This window comes from Oryctolagus cuniculus, chromosome 9 (assembly GCF_051225735.1).
Source record: "Oryctolagus cuniculus isolate XC-2025 breed Fujian yellow rabbit chromosome 9, ASM5122573v1, whole genome shotgun sequence".
Classification (NCBI taxonomy): domain Eukaryota; kingdom Metazoa; phylum Chordata; class Mammalia; order Lagomorpha; family Leporidae; genus Oryctolagus; species Oryctolagus cuniculus.
This window is the reverse complement of record NC_142875.1, coordinates 137668247-137682509: the sequence shown is the minus strand read 5'-3', so window position 1 is coordinate 137682509 and position 14263 is coordinate 137668247. Positions and strand designations below refer to the sequence as shown.

The following is a 14263-nucleotide window of genomic DNA, read 5'->3' as shown; positions in this document are numbered from 1 at the left end:
GCACTCCTGGGCCAGCGCCTGCGGCTGCAGGAGGCCTCTCTGGCGCCGTTTGCCTTGCCGACCGTGTCCCTGCTGCCCGCCATCACACTGGGGCTGCCGGCCCCTGCCAGGGTGAGTGGCGGCCCCCCCACCTCAACCCCCCAAGACCCCCCTGCTGTCTGCCAGCTCCCCCAGGACCTCTGCTCTCCCCCAGGCCGACAGTGACCGCAGAGCCCATCCGGCTCTGGGCCCTCGGGGGCCTGTCCTGGGGAGCCCCCACGTTCCCCTCTACCTGCCCCAGGGCCTGGAGCCTGAGGCTGGGAGCACCCTGTCCTCTGGCCTGCAGCCGGTTCTCCTCCTGGACCCCTCAGCGTCTCGTGGCCCCCTGCTGACAGGTGAGTCCCCTGCCCACCCTGGGGAGGGCCCTGCTTCCCGCACCCCATTATCCCGGCTTCCTCCCTGCCCCACGCTTGCCCCTTATGCCCCACCCTGTTCTTTCCAGTGCCCGGCCTCGGGCCCCTGCCCTTCCAGTTTGCTCAGTCCTTGCTGACCCCCGAGCGGCTCTCCGGGTCAGGCCTCCACTGGCCACTGAGCTGGACCCGCTCAGAGCCCCTGCAGCCACACCTGGAGCAGCTCAGGCCTCACCTGCCGCTGGCCGAGGTGAGCGCAGCAGGTGATGTGGAGGGTGTGCCTACCTGGTCTGGGGGCAGAAGAGGGCCTCCCCACACCAGCTGCTCACCCCATTCTTCCCTCCCAGAGGCCGGCCAAGCCCAGCGAGAAGCCCCGGCTCCGGCAGATGCCCTCCGCTGAGGGCCCCGGGCCAGACAGCGGTGGGGTGCGGCAGGGCGTGGATAATGGCCTTGAACACAGGGAGCCGAGCCACGGGCAGCCGGAGGCCAGAGGCCCTGTCGCACCTGCACGCCCCCCGCAGGTAGGGTCATGTCTGACCAGCTTGGAATGGGGGGGAGGGCACCAGTGTGCACAGCGCCCCCACACAGGGCCGTCTGCCAGCCCCGCAGGCCACATCCTACAGTAGCAGGTGCCACAGGTGCTGAGTCCCCTTCCCTCAGGTGCTGCTCTGGGAACAGAAGCACCTGCCTGGACCACCGCCCCGGGGAGGCACGGGGGACTGTGTGCTGCTTCCTCGGGCCCAGGGCGGGCACCGGCCGTTGTCCAGAGCTCAGTCCTCACCAGCGGCGCCTGCCTCGCTGCCAACCCCGGAGCCCGCCAGCCAGGCCCGCCTGCTGTCTAGCTCAGAGCCCCCTGCCCGGACTGTGCCCTTCACCACAGGTGAGAGGGAGGGGCTCGGGTGCACTCCTGGGGGTGCAGCGGGACTTTGCTGGCTCGTAGGGGGGACCAGAGGGCGGGGGTGGCGCCTCGGGCCAGCGTGAGCAGCCCAGTGGGAAAGCGTGGCGCTGCCGGGCCGCAGTGTGCCAGGGATTTTGAAAAACGCAGGAAGGCAAAAGATGGCACAAACAGCTGCCTCCTGAATTCTGCCACACTTGGGCCCACGTCCACGTGCCAGAACTGTGGAGGAGGTGCTTGGGAGGCCCTGTTGGCCCCGCACTGCACACGCTTCTTGCTGGCACCGGTCTCAGATGGAGACCCTGCGGTGGCCTCCTTGGCTGTGGCCGGGGTTTTGGGGGTTCCCCGGCCCCTCTGGGCTGTGCTCACAGGGCCCTCCTCTCCAGCTGACCTGGGCCAGAAGTCCTGTGGCTCTGAGCCCCAGGTGTGGGACGTCCTAGGGGCTCCTGCGCCCCGGGCGCTGGGCAGGCAGGGCTGCGGCCGTGCCAGCTGCAGCGGGTGCTCCCGGCAGGGCTGGTCTACGACTCCGTGATGCTGAAGCACCAGTGTCCCTGTGGGGACAGCAGCCGGCACCCCGAGCACGCCGGCCGCATCCAGAGCATCTGGTCCCGGCTGCAGGAGCGAGGGCTGCGGAGCCAGTGTGAGGTGAGGCGGGTGGGCCTGGGGCTGGCAGCAGGGGTGGGGGAGCGGGGCTCTGCGCCTGCCCTTCCGCAGTGTCTCAGGTGAGGCGGGTGGGCCTGGGGCCGGCGGCAGGGGTGGGGGGAGCAGGCTCAGCACCTGCCCTTCCACAGTGTCTGAGGTGAGGCGGGTGGGCCTGGGGCCGGCGGCAGGGGTGGGGGAGCAGGGCTCAGCGCCTGCCCTTCCGCAGTGTCTGAGGTGAGGTGGGTGGGCCTGGGGCCGGTGACAGGGGTGCGGGGAGCCGGCTCAGCGCCTGCCCTTCCGCAGTGTCTGAGGTGAGGCGGGTGGGCCTGGGGCCGGCGGCAGGGGTGGGGGAGCAGGGCTCAGCGCCTGCCCTTCCGCAGTGTCTGAGGTGAGGCGGGTGGGCCTGGGGCCGGTGACAGGGGTGCGGGGAGCCGGCTCAGCGCCTGCCCTTCCGCAGTGTCTGAGGTGAGGCGGGTGGGCCTGGGGCCGGCGGCAGGGGTGCGGGGAGCCGGCTCAGCGCCTGCCCTTCCGCAGTGTCTGAGGTGAGGTGGGTGGGCCTGGGGCCGGTGGCAGGGGTGCGGGGAGCCGGCTCAGCGCCTGCCCTTCCGCAGTGTCTGAGGTGAGGCGGGTGGGCCTGGGACTGGCGGCAGGGGTGCGGGGAGCCGGCTCAGCGCCTGCCCTTCCGCAGTGTCTGCGGGGCCGCAAGGCCTCCCTGGAGGAGCTGCAGTCGGTGCACTCGGAGCGGCACGTGCTGCTGTACGGCACCAACCCGCTGAGCCGTCTGAAGCTGGACAACGGGAAGCTGGCAGGTAGGGCCCTGGCCGCCCCCGCCCGGCCACCCCTGCCCGCCGACCCCCTCGCTGCCCCCTCCTCACCACAGTGCCCCTCCCCCAGAGCTCCTGGAGCAGCGCATGTTCGTGATGCTGCCATGCGGCGGGGTCGGGGTAAGTGTGCCCAGCGTGTGTCCTCTGACCCGCCCCGGCTCCCTTCCCGCCCGAGAAAGGGGTTTGGGAGGTGCCCCTCACGGGGCTCCAGGAGCCCAGACAAGATCCCAGGTCGGTGGGCTGCCCGGCGTGGCCGCGGTGTGCCCAGAGGGTGCTGCAGACGCCCCCCTCGCCCCAGGTCTCGGCCCTGGTGGCTTTGCCCCCTCCCCCTCGCCCCCGGGGTGCCCCGGCCTGGCCTGTGAGGTGGAGCCCTCTGGAGCGGGTGCCACCGAGCGTCCTGCTCACCCCCCACCCCTGCCCGCACTTTCTGGTTCCCAACTGTTGTGCTTCTGTCTCCCTCCCCCTCTCCCTCTGTCTCTCTTCCTCCAGCCTCTTGCGACTGTCTCTGCCTTCCTGGCCTCTCTCGGTCGGCCTCGCCCTCCCCATCTCCCCACCATGCCCCCGGCCCCTCCCTAGCCTTGAGGCCCAGGGACTGGGTTTGGGGGCCTCCTGGCCTGGGCTAGGGGCCCCGAGTGGAAGACAGTGGTGCAGATGGCCCCTCCGGCTCCGACCGTCGGCAGGGCCTGAGCAGAGTCAGCTGGGGCCTAAAACCCCCCCGCCCGGCCCAAACCCCAAGTCCCGCCCAGGTAACGCCACGCCCCTCTCCCCTCCTCGGGGAGGCTGGTGTGATGCTGCCACTGACGCTGGGCGGACAGCTGGGAAGGGGCCCTGCTGGGGCTGGGGGCACAGGAGGCCATGCCTTTGGGCGGTGGGGCCCTGGGGAGGCAGCACTGTCTGCCCGGCTCCCTGCCCCTGGGGTCCCGGACCCTGGCCCCCGAAGGAAGCCCAGCATGATGCGGGCCCCGGCTCTGGCCCCGCAGGTGGACACTGACACCATCTGGAATGAGCTGCACTCCTCTAATGCGGCCCGCTGGGCCGCGGGCAGCGTCACTGACCTGGCCTTCAAGGTGGCTTCCCGGGAGCTGAAGGTAGGTGGCTTGGGGTACAGGAGGAGACCCAGGCCCCAGCCCTCACCATCCTGGATGCTGCCTCTGGGGTGCCAGGGACACAGCGGGCTCAGGGCCAGGGTGAGGTCTGGGCTCTCCAGGCACCCTGGAGCTATGACCCTGGCCCCCTCGGCATCCAGGGGATCAGGGTCCTATCGCCCAGGATGCCATGGCACTGCCTGCCACGTGCCTGCTTCTGCCCAGCGCGGAACTGCTCTGGGCTGCTCGCCCCATGGGAGCTCATCCCGAGGCCACGCCCAGGGGCCAGGGGCCTTTGTGCTCACTCTCCCTGGTGAGCCAGGGACAGTGTGGCTGGAGTCCCACCACAACCACAGCGGCGTCCTGGAGGTCCCGGCGGGTGCCAGCTGCAGAGCGGTGACAGCCAGGACACGCAGGCAGGGTCTCCGTGGTGCCAGGAGGAGCTGGTGTCCCCACACGAGGCTCCCTCTTTTTCCAGAATGGTTTTGCTGTGGTGCGGCCCCCAGGACACCATGCGGACCACTCCACGGCCATGTGAGGCCTGAGGGTGGAGGCGGGGGGGGGGTGAGAGCTTCCAGAGGGGGGTCCTGGGAGGGAATAGGCGATGAGACCTCTCTCCCACCCCCCACCAGGGGCTTCTGCTTCTTCAATTCCGTGGCCATCGCGTGCCGGCAGCTGCAGCAGCAGGGCAAGGCGAGCAAGGTCCTCATCGTGGACTGGGTGAGTGGGGCTCCCAGCCCAGAGGGAGGAGCCCACGCCTGGCTTGGGGGTGTGGCCTGCTGTCTTGTTCTGCACCAGGGCCCCAGGCCTCGGTTTCCCCGTGTGGGAAGTCTGGGCGACGATGATACTTGGATCTCTGCGTCGGGGGCCGAGAGACCCTGGACCGCGGCTGCCCTGGTGCCTGCTCGCGGGGCCACCTCAGCACCTCGTGCGGGACTGGGTGCCGCTCCTGCCACGTCCACCCCACACGTGCTCTCCTGGTGGCCTGGCCCCGCCCAGGGCTGCGTGTGGTCACTGCTCCATCGTCTGCACAGAGGGGGCGGGCACAGAATGTGCGTCACTCGGACGGGCTGGGGGGCCCGCAGCCGTGCGCGGAGCGGAGCGGAGACGTGAGACGTGTTTACTGCGGCGCACACCTCGAGATCCAGACAGTTCTCTCCCAGCGCGCGTCCATGGCTGCCTGCTCACACTGCAGAGATGTTTCTCTGCCCCTGCATGCGCACGGGGGCGGGGGGCTGCGTGTGGAGAGAGGGGCCTGGCGGCCGGCTGCCGCCAGCTGCCTCACCCCTGGCCTCCCGCGCAGGACGTGCACCACGGCAATGGCACGCAGCAGACCTTCTACCAGGACCCCAGCGTGCTCTACATCTCTCTGCACCGCCACGACGGCGGCAACTTCTTCCCGGGCAGCGGGGCCGTGGACGAGGTACCGCACGAGGGCCGGCCCTGCCACGCCGCCGCCGCCGCCGCCGCCGCCGCGTCCCTCCCGGCGTGCAGAGCGTCGCAGTCCTTCCTCCCTCACCCGGGTCCTGTGTTCCAGGTGGGCGCTGGCAGCGGAGAGGGCTTCAACGTGAACGTGGCCTGGGCTGGAGGCCTGGACCCCCCTATGGGGGACCCCGAGTACCTGGCTGCCTTCAGGTGAGCGCTCTCGGGGCCTCCGCTTTCCCCAGTGGACTGGCGGGTGGGGAGCGAGCATCACTCGGCCTGCCCCCCCACCCCGTCACAGACACAGGCAGCCCTGCAGGGAGACAAGAGTGAGGTCCGGGGCACGTTGCGAGGTCACTTCGCTGAGCCTGTGTGGGTGCACGTGGCCGTGGGCAGGGCGTGGTGAGCGACTGCCGCCTGGACGGGGCAGCCAGGTCCTGGGCTGACTCAGCAAAGGCCATTGGGGAGGAGGACCGGGGAGCGCGTCTCCAGACACTCCCCTGGGCGTCCTCTGCAGGAGCCCCGGGTTTGGGCTGGGGCTGGTGGGCACAGGGGAGCCTGTGGGCACAGGCTGACCAGAACCTCCAAGGGACTGGGCACCAGCCAGCTCTCAGGTCACTACCAGCGAGGGTTCAGAGCATTTGAAGTCCCTGAGGCCCAGTGCCAGGGGCCCAGCTCGGCTGGCGTGAGGCTGCCCTACCCAGTGCCCTGCCCAGGCCTCCCCAGCTGTGCACACACCACATACACACACGCCATGCACACGCAAACCACGTACACCACAAGCACACCACACACGACCATGTCATGCATACACCATACACACATGCCATGCACATGCCCTCATGGACACACCATGCACATGAACACACTGCATGCACACGCCTGCACAGGAACACACCACACCACGCACACACACCCCTGCACATGAGCACACTGGGCACACACCCTGCATATGCCCTCCTGTTTCCTCTGGCTCCCTCTGCTTGGCTCCTCTCTGCCCCCTTGCTCATTAACTGCCCTGGGTGGCCGAGTCCCTGGGTGTGCCAGGGATGTGGGTGCTGAGTGGGGGCACAGGGCACGCCGAAGCTGCGAGGAGCAGGGGTGCTGGGAGCAGGACGCCTGCAGCCCTGTGCACCGGCCCCCCCCTCACCTTCACAGGACGGTCGTGATGCCCGTCGCCCGGGAGTTCTCTCCAGACCTGGTGCTGGTGTCGGCAGGGTTTGATGCGGCCGAGGGCCACCCTGCCCCCCTGGGTGGCTACCGAGTCTCTGCCAAATGTAAGGGGCCCGGCCAAGGTTAGGTGCTGGGAGCAGGTGGGCTTGCGGGCTGGAGCGTGCTGCTGGCCCTGCCGTGGCTCCTGCTCCGGCCCCAGGGTGTGGGGTCCAGGGGAAGAGGGGAGGTGGTTCTCAGAACAGAGGCCGCCCCCGGAGAGCAGGGAGGACATGGTGTGGCCTCGCTCCGGCCCCCCAGTGCCCTGAGCCTTGGGTGGAGCTCTGGGAGTCTGCAGGTGCCCGCACAGGCAGAGAACGGCCACACCCGCCACCCTGCCTGCCTGCCTCTCCCTCCCCAGGTTTCGGGTGCATGACGCAGCAGCTGATGAGCCTGGCAGGAGGCGCCGTGGTGCTGGCCCTGGAGGGTGGCCATGACCTCACAGCCATCTGTGACGCCTCGGAGGCCTGCGTGGCCGCCCTGCTGGGCAACAAGGTGGGCGGCCCCCATCCACGCTCCAGGTCCCCAGAAGGGACGGGGTGGGCAGGGCGGCTAAAGGGCTGCTCTATGCAGGTGGACCCGCTTGCAGAAGAGGGCTGGACGCAGAAGCCCAACCTCAACGCCATCCGCTCCCTGGAGGCTGTGATCCGTGTGCACAGTGAGTGGGGCCAGGGCACCTGCTGAGCCCACACCCGGGGGAGCCTGCTATGCCCCAGAGTCACTCTGCAAGGGCCCTCACACGTGGGTGTCCTCCGAGCCCTCCAGATGGAGCCTGCGGTGGCCTCTGTGGGGCAGAGAGCAAGCTGTCCCAGCTCTCACCAGTCCTGGGCCAGGGCCAGCCTATAGCTACACTCAGGCCTGTTGGCTACAAGGCCCAGCTCCCACCGCTCAGCCCTGGCTGCGAGGGGCCAGGCCTCCGCCTGTCGTTGAGTGACCTCTCCGTTTGGAAAGCGCCTTAAAATTCAAATTCAGCTCAGCACCTCCAGGTCCTGAGCAGCGGATGCAGAGACCCAGGGTCTGTGCTAGGAGTGCAGAAATGGAGTGGGTACCCCATCCGGGTTCAGCAGCTGATGACTCTTACTGGACCCTCTGCTGGCCCGGCCTTGCACTGTTCCTGTTGATGTCCACGGTGGTGGGCAAGATGAGTGTCCCCTGGTCCCAGGGGACGCAGAGTGGCTGGGGTGAGGCTGGCCCTCCAGGCTGCAGGAGGCAGACCCTGTGCACTCAGGAGCCCTGCCTCTGTGGGGCCAGCAGTGGCCTTTCAGCCCAAGTGGTGAGGGAGAGGCAAGGCCCTGAGGCACCAACACAGCCACCCTGGTCAGGGCGGGGGTAGGGGTGGGGATAGAGGCTGGTGGAGTGCTGACCCCAAGCCGAGGACATGCTTGCCACTCCTCCGGCCCAGGCCCCTGCTCCCCAGCCCCTGATACGCTTCCTATCCCAGGCAAGTACTGGGGCTGCATGCAGCGCCTGGCCGCCTGCCCTGGCTCCTGGGTGCCCAGGGGCCCGGGGACCGACGCAGAAGTGGAGGCTGTGACAGCACTGGCATCCCTCTCTGTGGGCATCCTGGCCGAAGACAGGTAACACAGACCCTGGCCCTGCGTCCCCAGGATCTTCCCAGCCTGAGGACCCGAGCCCTGCGTGGTAGCCCCTGGCTTGCAGCCTCGCCTCCCCTCCCCTGCACAGGCCTACTGAGCAGCTGACGGAAGAGGAAGAACCCATGAACCTCTGAGGCGCCAACGGCTCTGCTGCCTGCCCTGCCCTGCCCTGCCCTGCCCTTGGGACCGGGACCTCTCCCAGCCTCTGCTCCCAGGTCCCTGCAGGGCCTGGGCCAGGAGGGGGCAGAGCAGACCCCAGCACGCCTCAGGATGGGACGGAGGACGGGCTGGGGCCCACCCATAACCACTGTTCTCACCCTGCAGGCCCCAGACTGCACACAGCCCCACGCCCCACGCACAAATGTGAACTTGGCCTCGGCCGGGAGCCCCTGTAGGCTCTGTAGCCTGAGGGCCCCGTCCCTGGGGGAGAGCCCTCCCATCTCCGCGCCGTGGAGCCCACAGGTGCCCTGGGAGCTCTGCTTCCTGACCCAATGGTGCCAAACCTTCATCTCCCACAGGAGCACAGCGCAGCCCAGGGACCCTGTGATCCGGGGCCTCCCCTGCCAGCTGCCGCTCCTGCCCCACGGGGCTGGCTCGGCTGAGGGCGAGGGGGCCTCCCTGCCATCTTCAAGGCTTTCGGGGTCTAGGCCTGGGTCCAGGAAGGAAGGAGTGTGAGTGTGAGTGTGTGTGTGTGTGTGTATGTGCGTGCACAGGCGCCGAGCGTAAGACAGTGAGTCTGTGTGTGGTGTCTCCCCCACTATACCCTGTGCATGTTTTTGTAAAAAAAAAGGAAAAATGGAAAAAAAATCTGAACAATAAATGTTTTATTTGCTTTAAAAACGCCTGTGAGAGGACCGTGCAGTTCCGAGCCGCGTGCGGGGCTGGGCTCAGCTCTGCGGGAGGAGCCCGTTCTCCACCTACCTGGCCCTGCTGCCCCGCCCGCGAGGACAGGAGGCGCACCGAGGGAGGGAGCCCTGCCTTCGCGGCTCTGGGCCTGCCCGGCCTTTCCAGGCCTGCTCCTGAGCCTGCGGCAGCTGGGCAGGGCCTCGAGGTGGACAGCGGCACCCAGGGCCGCCGGGCGGGGCTGGCGGGACCCCCGTGACAGCCCCTTCCCGAAGGTCTCCACCCCGCGAGAAACCAGGGTCAATCCAAAGGGCCGACGCAGTGACCACAGATAAGGCAGAGCTGGGGCGGGGCAGGCCCGTAGTGGGGGGCAGTGAGGGGCATGGTGTGGGGGCAGGTGTGGGGCAGCAGCACGGCCCCCCGTGCCCCCCGGGCAGGCGGGTGCGAGCACACGTGTGAGGCGAGTGGCACTCTGGCCCTCGGCGACCCTTACAACGGGAGGGGGCTGCTGACAGCCCCTGGGCGGCGGCCGGGGCAGCAGGCCACAGGATCCCCACCCCACCTGTCACCAAGGATGCTTCCTCACCAGTGTCACCGGTGGCCCCGAGGCAGGACCCCGCCCCCACGCCCCTCGTCCTGAGACCTGTTTCCTGCCAGAGTCCTGGGTGCCCCCCGGCCCCATCCAGGTCAGAAGTCGCTGAGGATGCTGATGTCGGCGAAGTCTGCCCGGTAGCGGTGGGCATACAGGCCCAGCAGGAAGGCCCACTTGAAGGAGATGCAGCTCCACACACACGACAGGTAGTAGCCGCCGGGGTCAGTGAGGCCTGCGGGGGGAGCACCCGTCAGAGCCACGCCGGGGTGTGGCGGAGGCGGCTGAGCCTGCAGGGGTGCAGGGGGCGCGCAGCGCTGGGCAGGGGGCCATGCCGTCTCTGACCTCTGCCAGGCTACTTTCTGCCGCTGCCACCAGGGGGCGCGGCTCCCAGCTGCACGCTTCTTACCTCCCTGACCACTGCTCTCGGCAGCAACCCAGGGAACCCAGCATGGGGTGCAAAGAGGCCCCAGAGCCCCAGGGTCACCTCCACCTGCCCTGCTCCCCCCGGCCCCGGGGACGGCCCTCACTCTGGTGTTGGGTGATGGCCAGCGCGAGGAAGGTGCAGAAGGCGGCCACGGAGACGGTGGCGAAGAGGACACCCACGAAGAAGAAGCCACGAAGCCCCTTGAGCCAGGTCCTCCAGTAGTCCTGCTTGTACATGATATGCGTCACCAGCACCCAGAGCGCCAGCACCCCTGCGGGACAGGCGCGTCAGCCACACAGGGCCCACAGTGCCAGCACCCCTGCGGGACAGGCGCGTCAGCCACACAGGGCCCACAGTGCCAGCACCCCTGCGGGACAGGCGCGTCAGCCACACAGGGCCCACAGTGCCAGCACCCCTGCGGGACAGGTGCATCAGACCACCCAGGGCCCACAGTGCCAGCACCCCTGAGAGACCACCTAGGGTCCACCATGCATGTATACCTGAGACGCAGACCACCCGGCACCCACAGCGCCAGCACACCAGAGAAACGGTCAGGCCACCAGGGCCCACAGTGCACATATACCTGAGACACGGTCAGAGCGCCCAGCACCCACAGTGCCAGCACACCTGTAGGACACTGGGAGACCACCCAGCCCCCAGCCCTCCAGGTCCACCGGGCCGGGCATATCTGGGAGAGGCCGCTGAGAGGGCACGCCTTGGTCACTGGTTGCAGTGTGCACACAGGGCCACAGGCACTCATCACTTCCTAACGGGGTCCACGCAGACACCAGCCCCCACCGTCTCCTGTTCTGGACAGTGTGGACTTCCCTAAGACGTCCCTACACCGGCACTCTGCACCGCCACCCTCCAGCTTGTCAGCGTCCTGCTGTCCTCTCGTTCGGTGGGTGCTGACGAACGCCAAGCGAGCGGAATCTGCTGAGTTTCCCGACTTGTCCAGCCCGCAAAGGGGTCCTGAGAGGGAAAGTGTGGGGGGCCGCGGTGGCCCCACCTGCTTCCTGGGGACTTCCTGCCCCCAGCCCCCCGCCTAGTCTCAGGGTCCCCACCTGCACAGCAGGCTCCTCCAGGGCGGGAGGCTCCCAGGGCCACCGGGCAGGTGCCTGGCCTTCTTGACCTCGCGCTGTTCCCGGTTTGCAGCCAAGGGCGGCCGGGTACCCCCCAGCCTCCCCTGGGCCTGCCCTCTGGGCCTGGGTGGGCACCTCCCCCAGCACTGCTGCCACTCAGCCGGTACCATTCAGTCCTCGGTGCCAGGCAGTGCCTGGTGGCACAGCCCTAAGGCTGGAACAAATGTGGACTCCATTGCCAAGGGCCTGGGGCAGGGCAGCTGCAGGCTCCCGGCTGGCCCTGGGCATGGGCCACACAGGCTGTAGGCCCAGCAGCCTCCGAGATGCACGCAGCCAGCGTGGTCTCTGGCGAGGGCCAGTGAGACAGGCGCCCGACACCATCTGCTGCCCTGCTCTCTTAGGCCAGGCAGCCAAGGTAAGGGCATTGGTCAAATTGGCTGTCTCTTAACATGCCTGAAATGGCCCACGGTCTTAAGAAGTCGGGGAAAGCAGTCACCATGGAGCTCAGCATGACACCAGGCAGCCTTTGAGGGACATGGTCCCACGAGAACCTGGGCATGGCGCTCCCATGCCACCAAGGGGGTGGGCCCAGGGCTCTGCACCAAGAGGGCTGCTTCCCAACCTGCCTTGGGGCTGGGGGCTTGGCACGTGGGTCCTGCCACCCCGCAGGTCAGGGAGGGCCACTCGGGCATCTTTTCATGGCTGACCACGAGGGAAACACCAGCCCAGGCTTCTGCGAGCACCTGTGGCCTCCGTCCCCAGAAGTCTCTCCCGGTGCCAAGATGGGGGTACCCGGCTCGTTCTCAAAGGTCCTGGGGATGAGACTGAGTGCCACCGGGCACCGGGCCATCTGGGACAGGCCCACCAGCTCCTCCCCGCCCTGTCTCCTCCTGCCACAGGGGCTGGAGTCGGGGAGCTTTCCCCCAGAAGATTCTGGGAGCCAGCCTCAGAGACAAATGAGGTCAGAGTACTCCTCTGTGACTCAGCAGTTTCTGGGTTAGGAAATGCTGAGATGGGGCCCCCGAGGACGCCAGCTCAGCCCACTGGCCATGCCCCAAATGCCATCCCCAGCAACATGCTTACCCCCAACAGAGCTGAGGGTGGCTGTCTGGGGCTACTTCACTTGCCTCCCTCCACCCTCAGCCCTGCCCAGCCCCTTCCTACGCCCCCTCCTCCACTAACTGGTCTCCCCAGCTCAGCCCACCGGCCATGCCCCAAACTCCCATCCCTGTCCCCCCACCGAGTAAGATGCCCTGGGACTCCAGGAAGCCCGGTTTGCACAACCTGGGTGAAGCAGATGGGTGCCCAGGACCCCCTGGCTACCAGTCCATGCCAGCCCTCGTGCTGCCTCCCCCTCACCCACTTCAGGGGCCCTGCTGAGCTCTGGGCTCCCAGCCGGCTGGCCAAGGGCTCCCAGGGATGTCTGGACCACTGTGCCCTTGGCCAGCCAGCTGGGAGCCCGGCCGAGGTGAGGAAGGGTTAGGTGCAGCGGGGAGCCCAAAGGAAACCACAGAGAAGCAGGACGGTGCCTGGGTCAGGTACAGCCCAGCTCCTCCGGTGGGAGGAGAGGCCCAGGGCTCCCTGCCGACAGCTCTCAGAGCAACGGAGACCCTGGGCAGGAGTCACGTCCCCCTGTCCCCAGCCAGGAGGGCTCTGCCCGCAGGGCTCCAGGGCGGACCTGACACAGCCCCAGAGCTGCTCCCGGTGACTCAGCAGCTTCTGCCTAGGGAAGTGCCTGTCCGTGCAGCGCTCACGAGCCGGCGAACCTGCTGACTCCTCGTCCCCAAAGAGGAAGCCCGGCTGGCTGCAGACCCCATCTGCCCGCCGCCGCGTGGTCTGGCTCTCCCGGGCCACCTCAAAGGCTCTGTGCAAGGACGCTCCCCCGCCGGCCTGCCTCAGCACCCAGAGAGGGCAGGGCCTGGCCAGGCAGGGCGGGCACAGGGAGGGACCACACCTCAGCCCTGGAGGGAACCCAAGCTCTCGGTGGCTTCTCCCCACGCCACTTACGCAGCGGAGGAAACAGGCCCAGGAGGCACCCACATGCCCGGCAGCCCCCCCCCCCAACCTCCCCTGGGTGGGCCCCTAACTGTCCCCCTTCTCACAGGTCCCAGCACCTATAGGACCCCGGTGGTGCACAGGGTGCAGAGGGGGAGGGGAAGGGAGCTAGGCTCCATGGGAGTGAGCAGCCCCAGGGCACCCCGTGTTTCTCTTGGAATTGCTTGGCCTGGGCCTGTACAGGCTCCTGTAAGGTGGGGACCCCCCCCACCAGTTCCTGCTGCGACCTGCGAGGGCCATGAGGAGATGAGGGTTTCCACTGCAGGCCCTTTGGGCTGAAGGTTCTGGGGAGGGGGGATCGGGTCAGCGGGTGTCAAAGTATCCCCTCACCACACTTCTCCTGCACAAGCGTGCAGCCCTGGGCAAGCTGTTCACTGACTCCGTCTCCGCCCCCGGACCCGTGAGGCCGGCTCACTGATGACACCCACCTGGAGGGGCTCCCGAGTAGGGACGCAGGCACTGCAGGCCACACAGAGCAGCTCCACCGCGAGCGCCAAGGTGCACAGCAACAGGCCTCGCTCGGAGCCGCAGCCGGCGATGGCTCCTAAGCCCTTCGGCTCCCTGCCGGACTCCGCTGGCGCTGTGTCTGCGCCGGCAGGCAGGCGGAACGACTCCCGAGGGTCCCCCAGCCCTCTCCCTTCCCCAGCACCCCGCACTAGGTGCAAGGGGCGCTGGAGGGGCGGGGGCCGCCCAGGCCTGAGCGTGGAGGGGCGCCCCGCTGAGGGCAGGCTGAAGTGAGCGCGGCGGAAGCAGAGGGGTCCGGAGGGGCGCGCCCGGGAGGCCAGCGGGCAGGGCGCCCTGGGCGCGCAGCTGATCCGGACGGCACCGGGGACGCCCAGACCCTGGCCCCTCGGGGCCTGCGCTGCCATTGCGCGTGTTCGGCCGCAGCCCCCAACCCTTCCCACTCCCGTCGCTCCCGGAACCGCAGACGGAGCCCGCCCCGTGTCCCCAGCGCCCCGGGGTACCTGCGAGCCCGCCCATGGCCGCGGTCGCCGGCTGTCTGTAGACCACGGTCCAGACGAGGAAGATGGAGAAGCCGGCTACCGAGCTGACGCCGGCGTAGGCGGCGCGGAGGCCCAGCTGCAGCCGCGTAGGGGCCATGGGCTGCGGCGCGGCGTGCGGAGGCGAGCGCTGCGGGCGCAGGTGCAGGCCCTGCCGGGCCCGATGGCCCTGCCCCTCCCCGCCCCGTCAGCGGAGCCCCGCCCC

General features: G+C 68.7%; 2 protein-coding genes across 23 annotated transcripts in view; one reads left to right on the top strand and one right to left on the bottom strand.

Moving 5' to 3' along the window:
• HDAC7 (histone deacetylase 7) overlaps nt 1–8901 on the top strand; it is a 24666-nt gene extending 15765 nt beyond the window's left edge. For 9 of the 15 annotated variants that reach the window (XM_089304077.1, XM_051850418.3, XM_051850413.3 and 6 more), the window contains 18 exons: nt 1–111; nt 194–374; nt 482–639; nt 737–910; nt 1050–1269; nt 1796–1929; nt 2615–2735; nt 2821–2870; nt 3731–3838; nt 4314–4369; nt 4468–4555; nt 5139–5258; nt 5373–5470; nt 6416–6534; nt 6828–6961; nt 7040–7124; nt 7908–8043; nt 8126–8901. In XM_089304077.1, the coding sequence (XP_089160203.1) occupies nt 1–111; nt 194–374; nt 482–639; nt 737–910; nt 1050–1269; nt 1796–1929; nt 2615–2735; nt 2821–2870; nt 3731–3838; nt 4314–4369; nt 4468–4555; nt 5139–5258; nt 5373–5470; nt 6416–6534; nt 6828–6961; nt 7040–7124; nt 7908–8043; nt 8126–8195 (2163 nt within the window). In that variant the 3' untranslated portion in view covers nt 8196–8901. Of the gene's footprint in view, nt 112–193; nt 375–481; nt 640–736; nt 911–1049; nt 1270–1795; nt 1930–2614; nt 2736–2820; nt 2871–3239; nt 3497–3730; nt 3839–4313; nt 4370–4467; nt 4556–5138; nt 5259–5372; nt 5471–6415; nt 6535–6827; nt 6962–7039; nt 7125–7907; nt 8044–8073 lie in introns of those variants that run through there. The other 6 variants (XM_070049745.2, XM_089304079.1, XM_051850414.3 and 3 more) reach the window with 3 other exon arrangements.
• On the bottom strand, nt 8869–14263 carry SLC48A1 (solute carrier family 48 member 1). Of its 8 annotated transcripts, none has more exons than XM_070049746.2 (4): nt 14023–14249; nt 11746–11814; nt 10024–10191; nt 8869–9728 (listed from the first exon to the last, which is right to left on the bottom strand). In XM_070049746.2, the coding sequence occupies exons 1-4, from the start codon at nt 14156–14158 to the stop codon at nt 9592–9594; spliced, it is 510 nt and encodes a 169-aa protein (XP_069905847.1). In that variant the 5' UTR covers nt 14159–14249; the 3' UTR covers nt 8869–9591. The 8 variants fall into 8 exon arrangements, with proteins under 8 accessions (XP_069905847.1, XP_089160209.1, XP_089160214.1 ...); XM_089304083.1 differs by lacking the exon at nt 14023–14249 and adding an exon at nt 13486–13976; XM_089304088.1 differs by lacking the exon at nt 14023–14249 and adding an exon at nt 12769–12889.

Coding starts and splice junctions, on each gene's coding strand:
- SLC48A1 (XM_070049746.2), bottom strand. CDS start 14,158: ATGGCCCCTACGCGGCTGCAGCTGGGCCTCCGCGCCGCCTACGCCGGC. Junction 11,815..14,022: donor GGCCATGGGCGGGCTCGCAG/GTACCCCGGGGC, acceptor TCTCATCCCCAG/GACCTTTGAGAACGAGCCGG. Junction 9,729..10,023: donor GGCCATCACCCAACACCAGA/GTGAGGGCCGTC, acceptor CTCCCCCCGCAG/GCCTCACTGACCCCGGCGGC.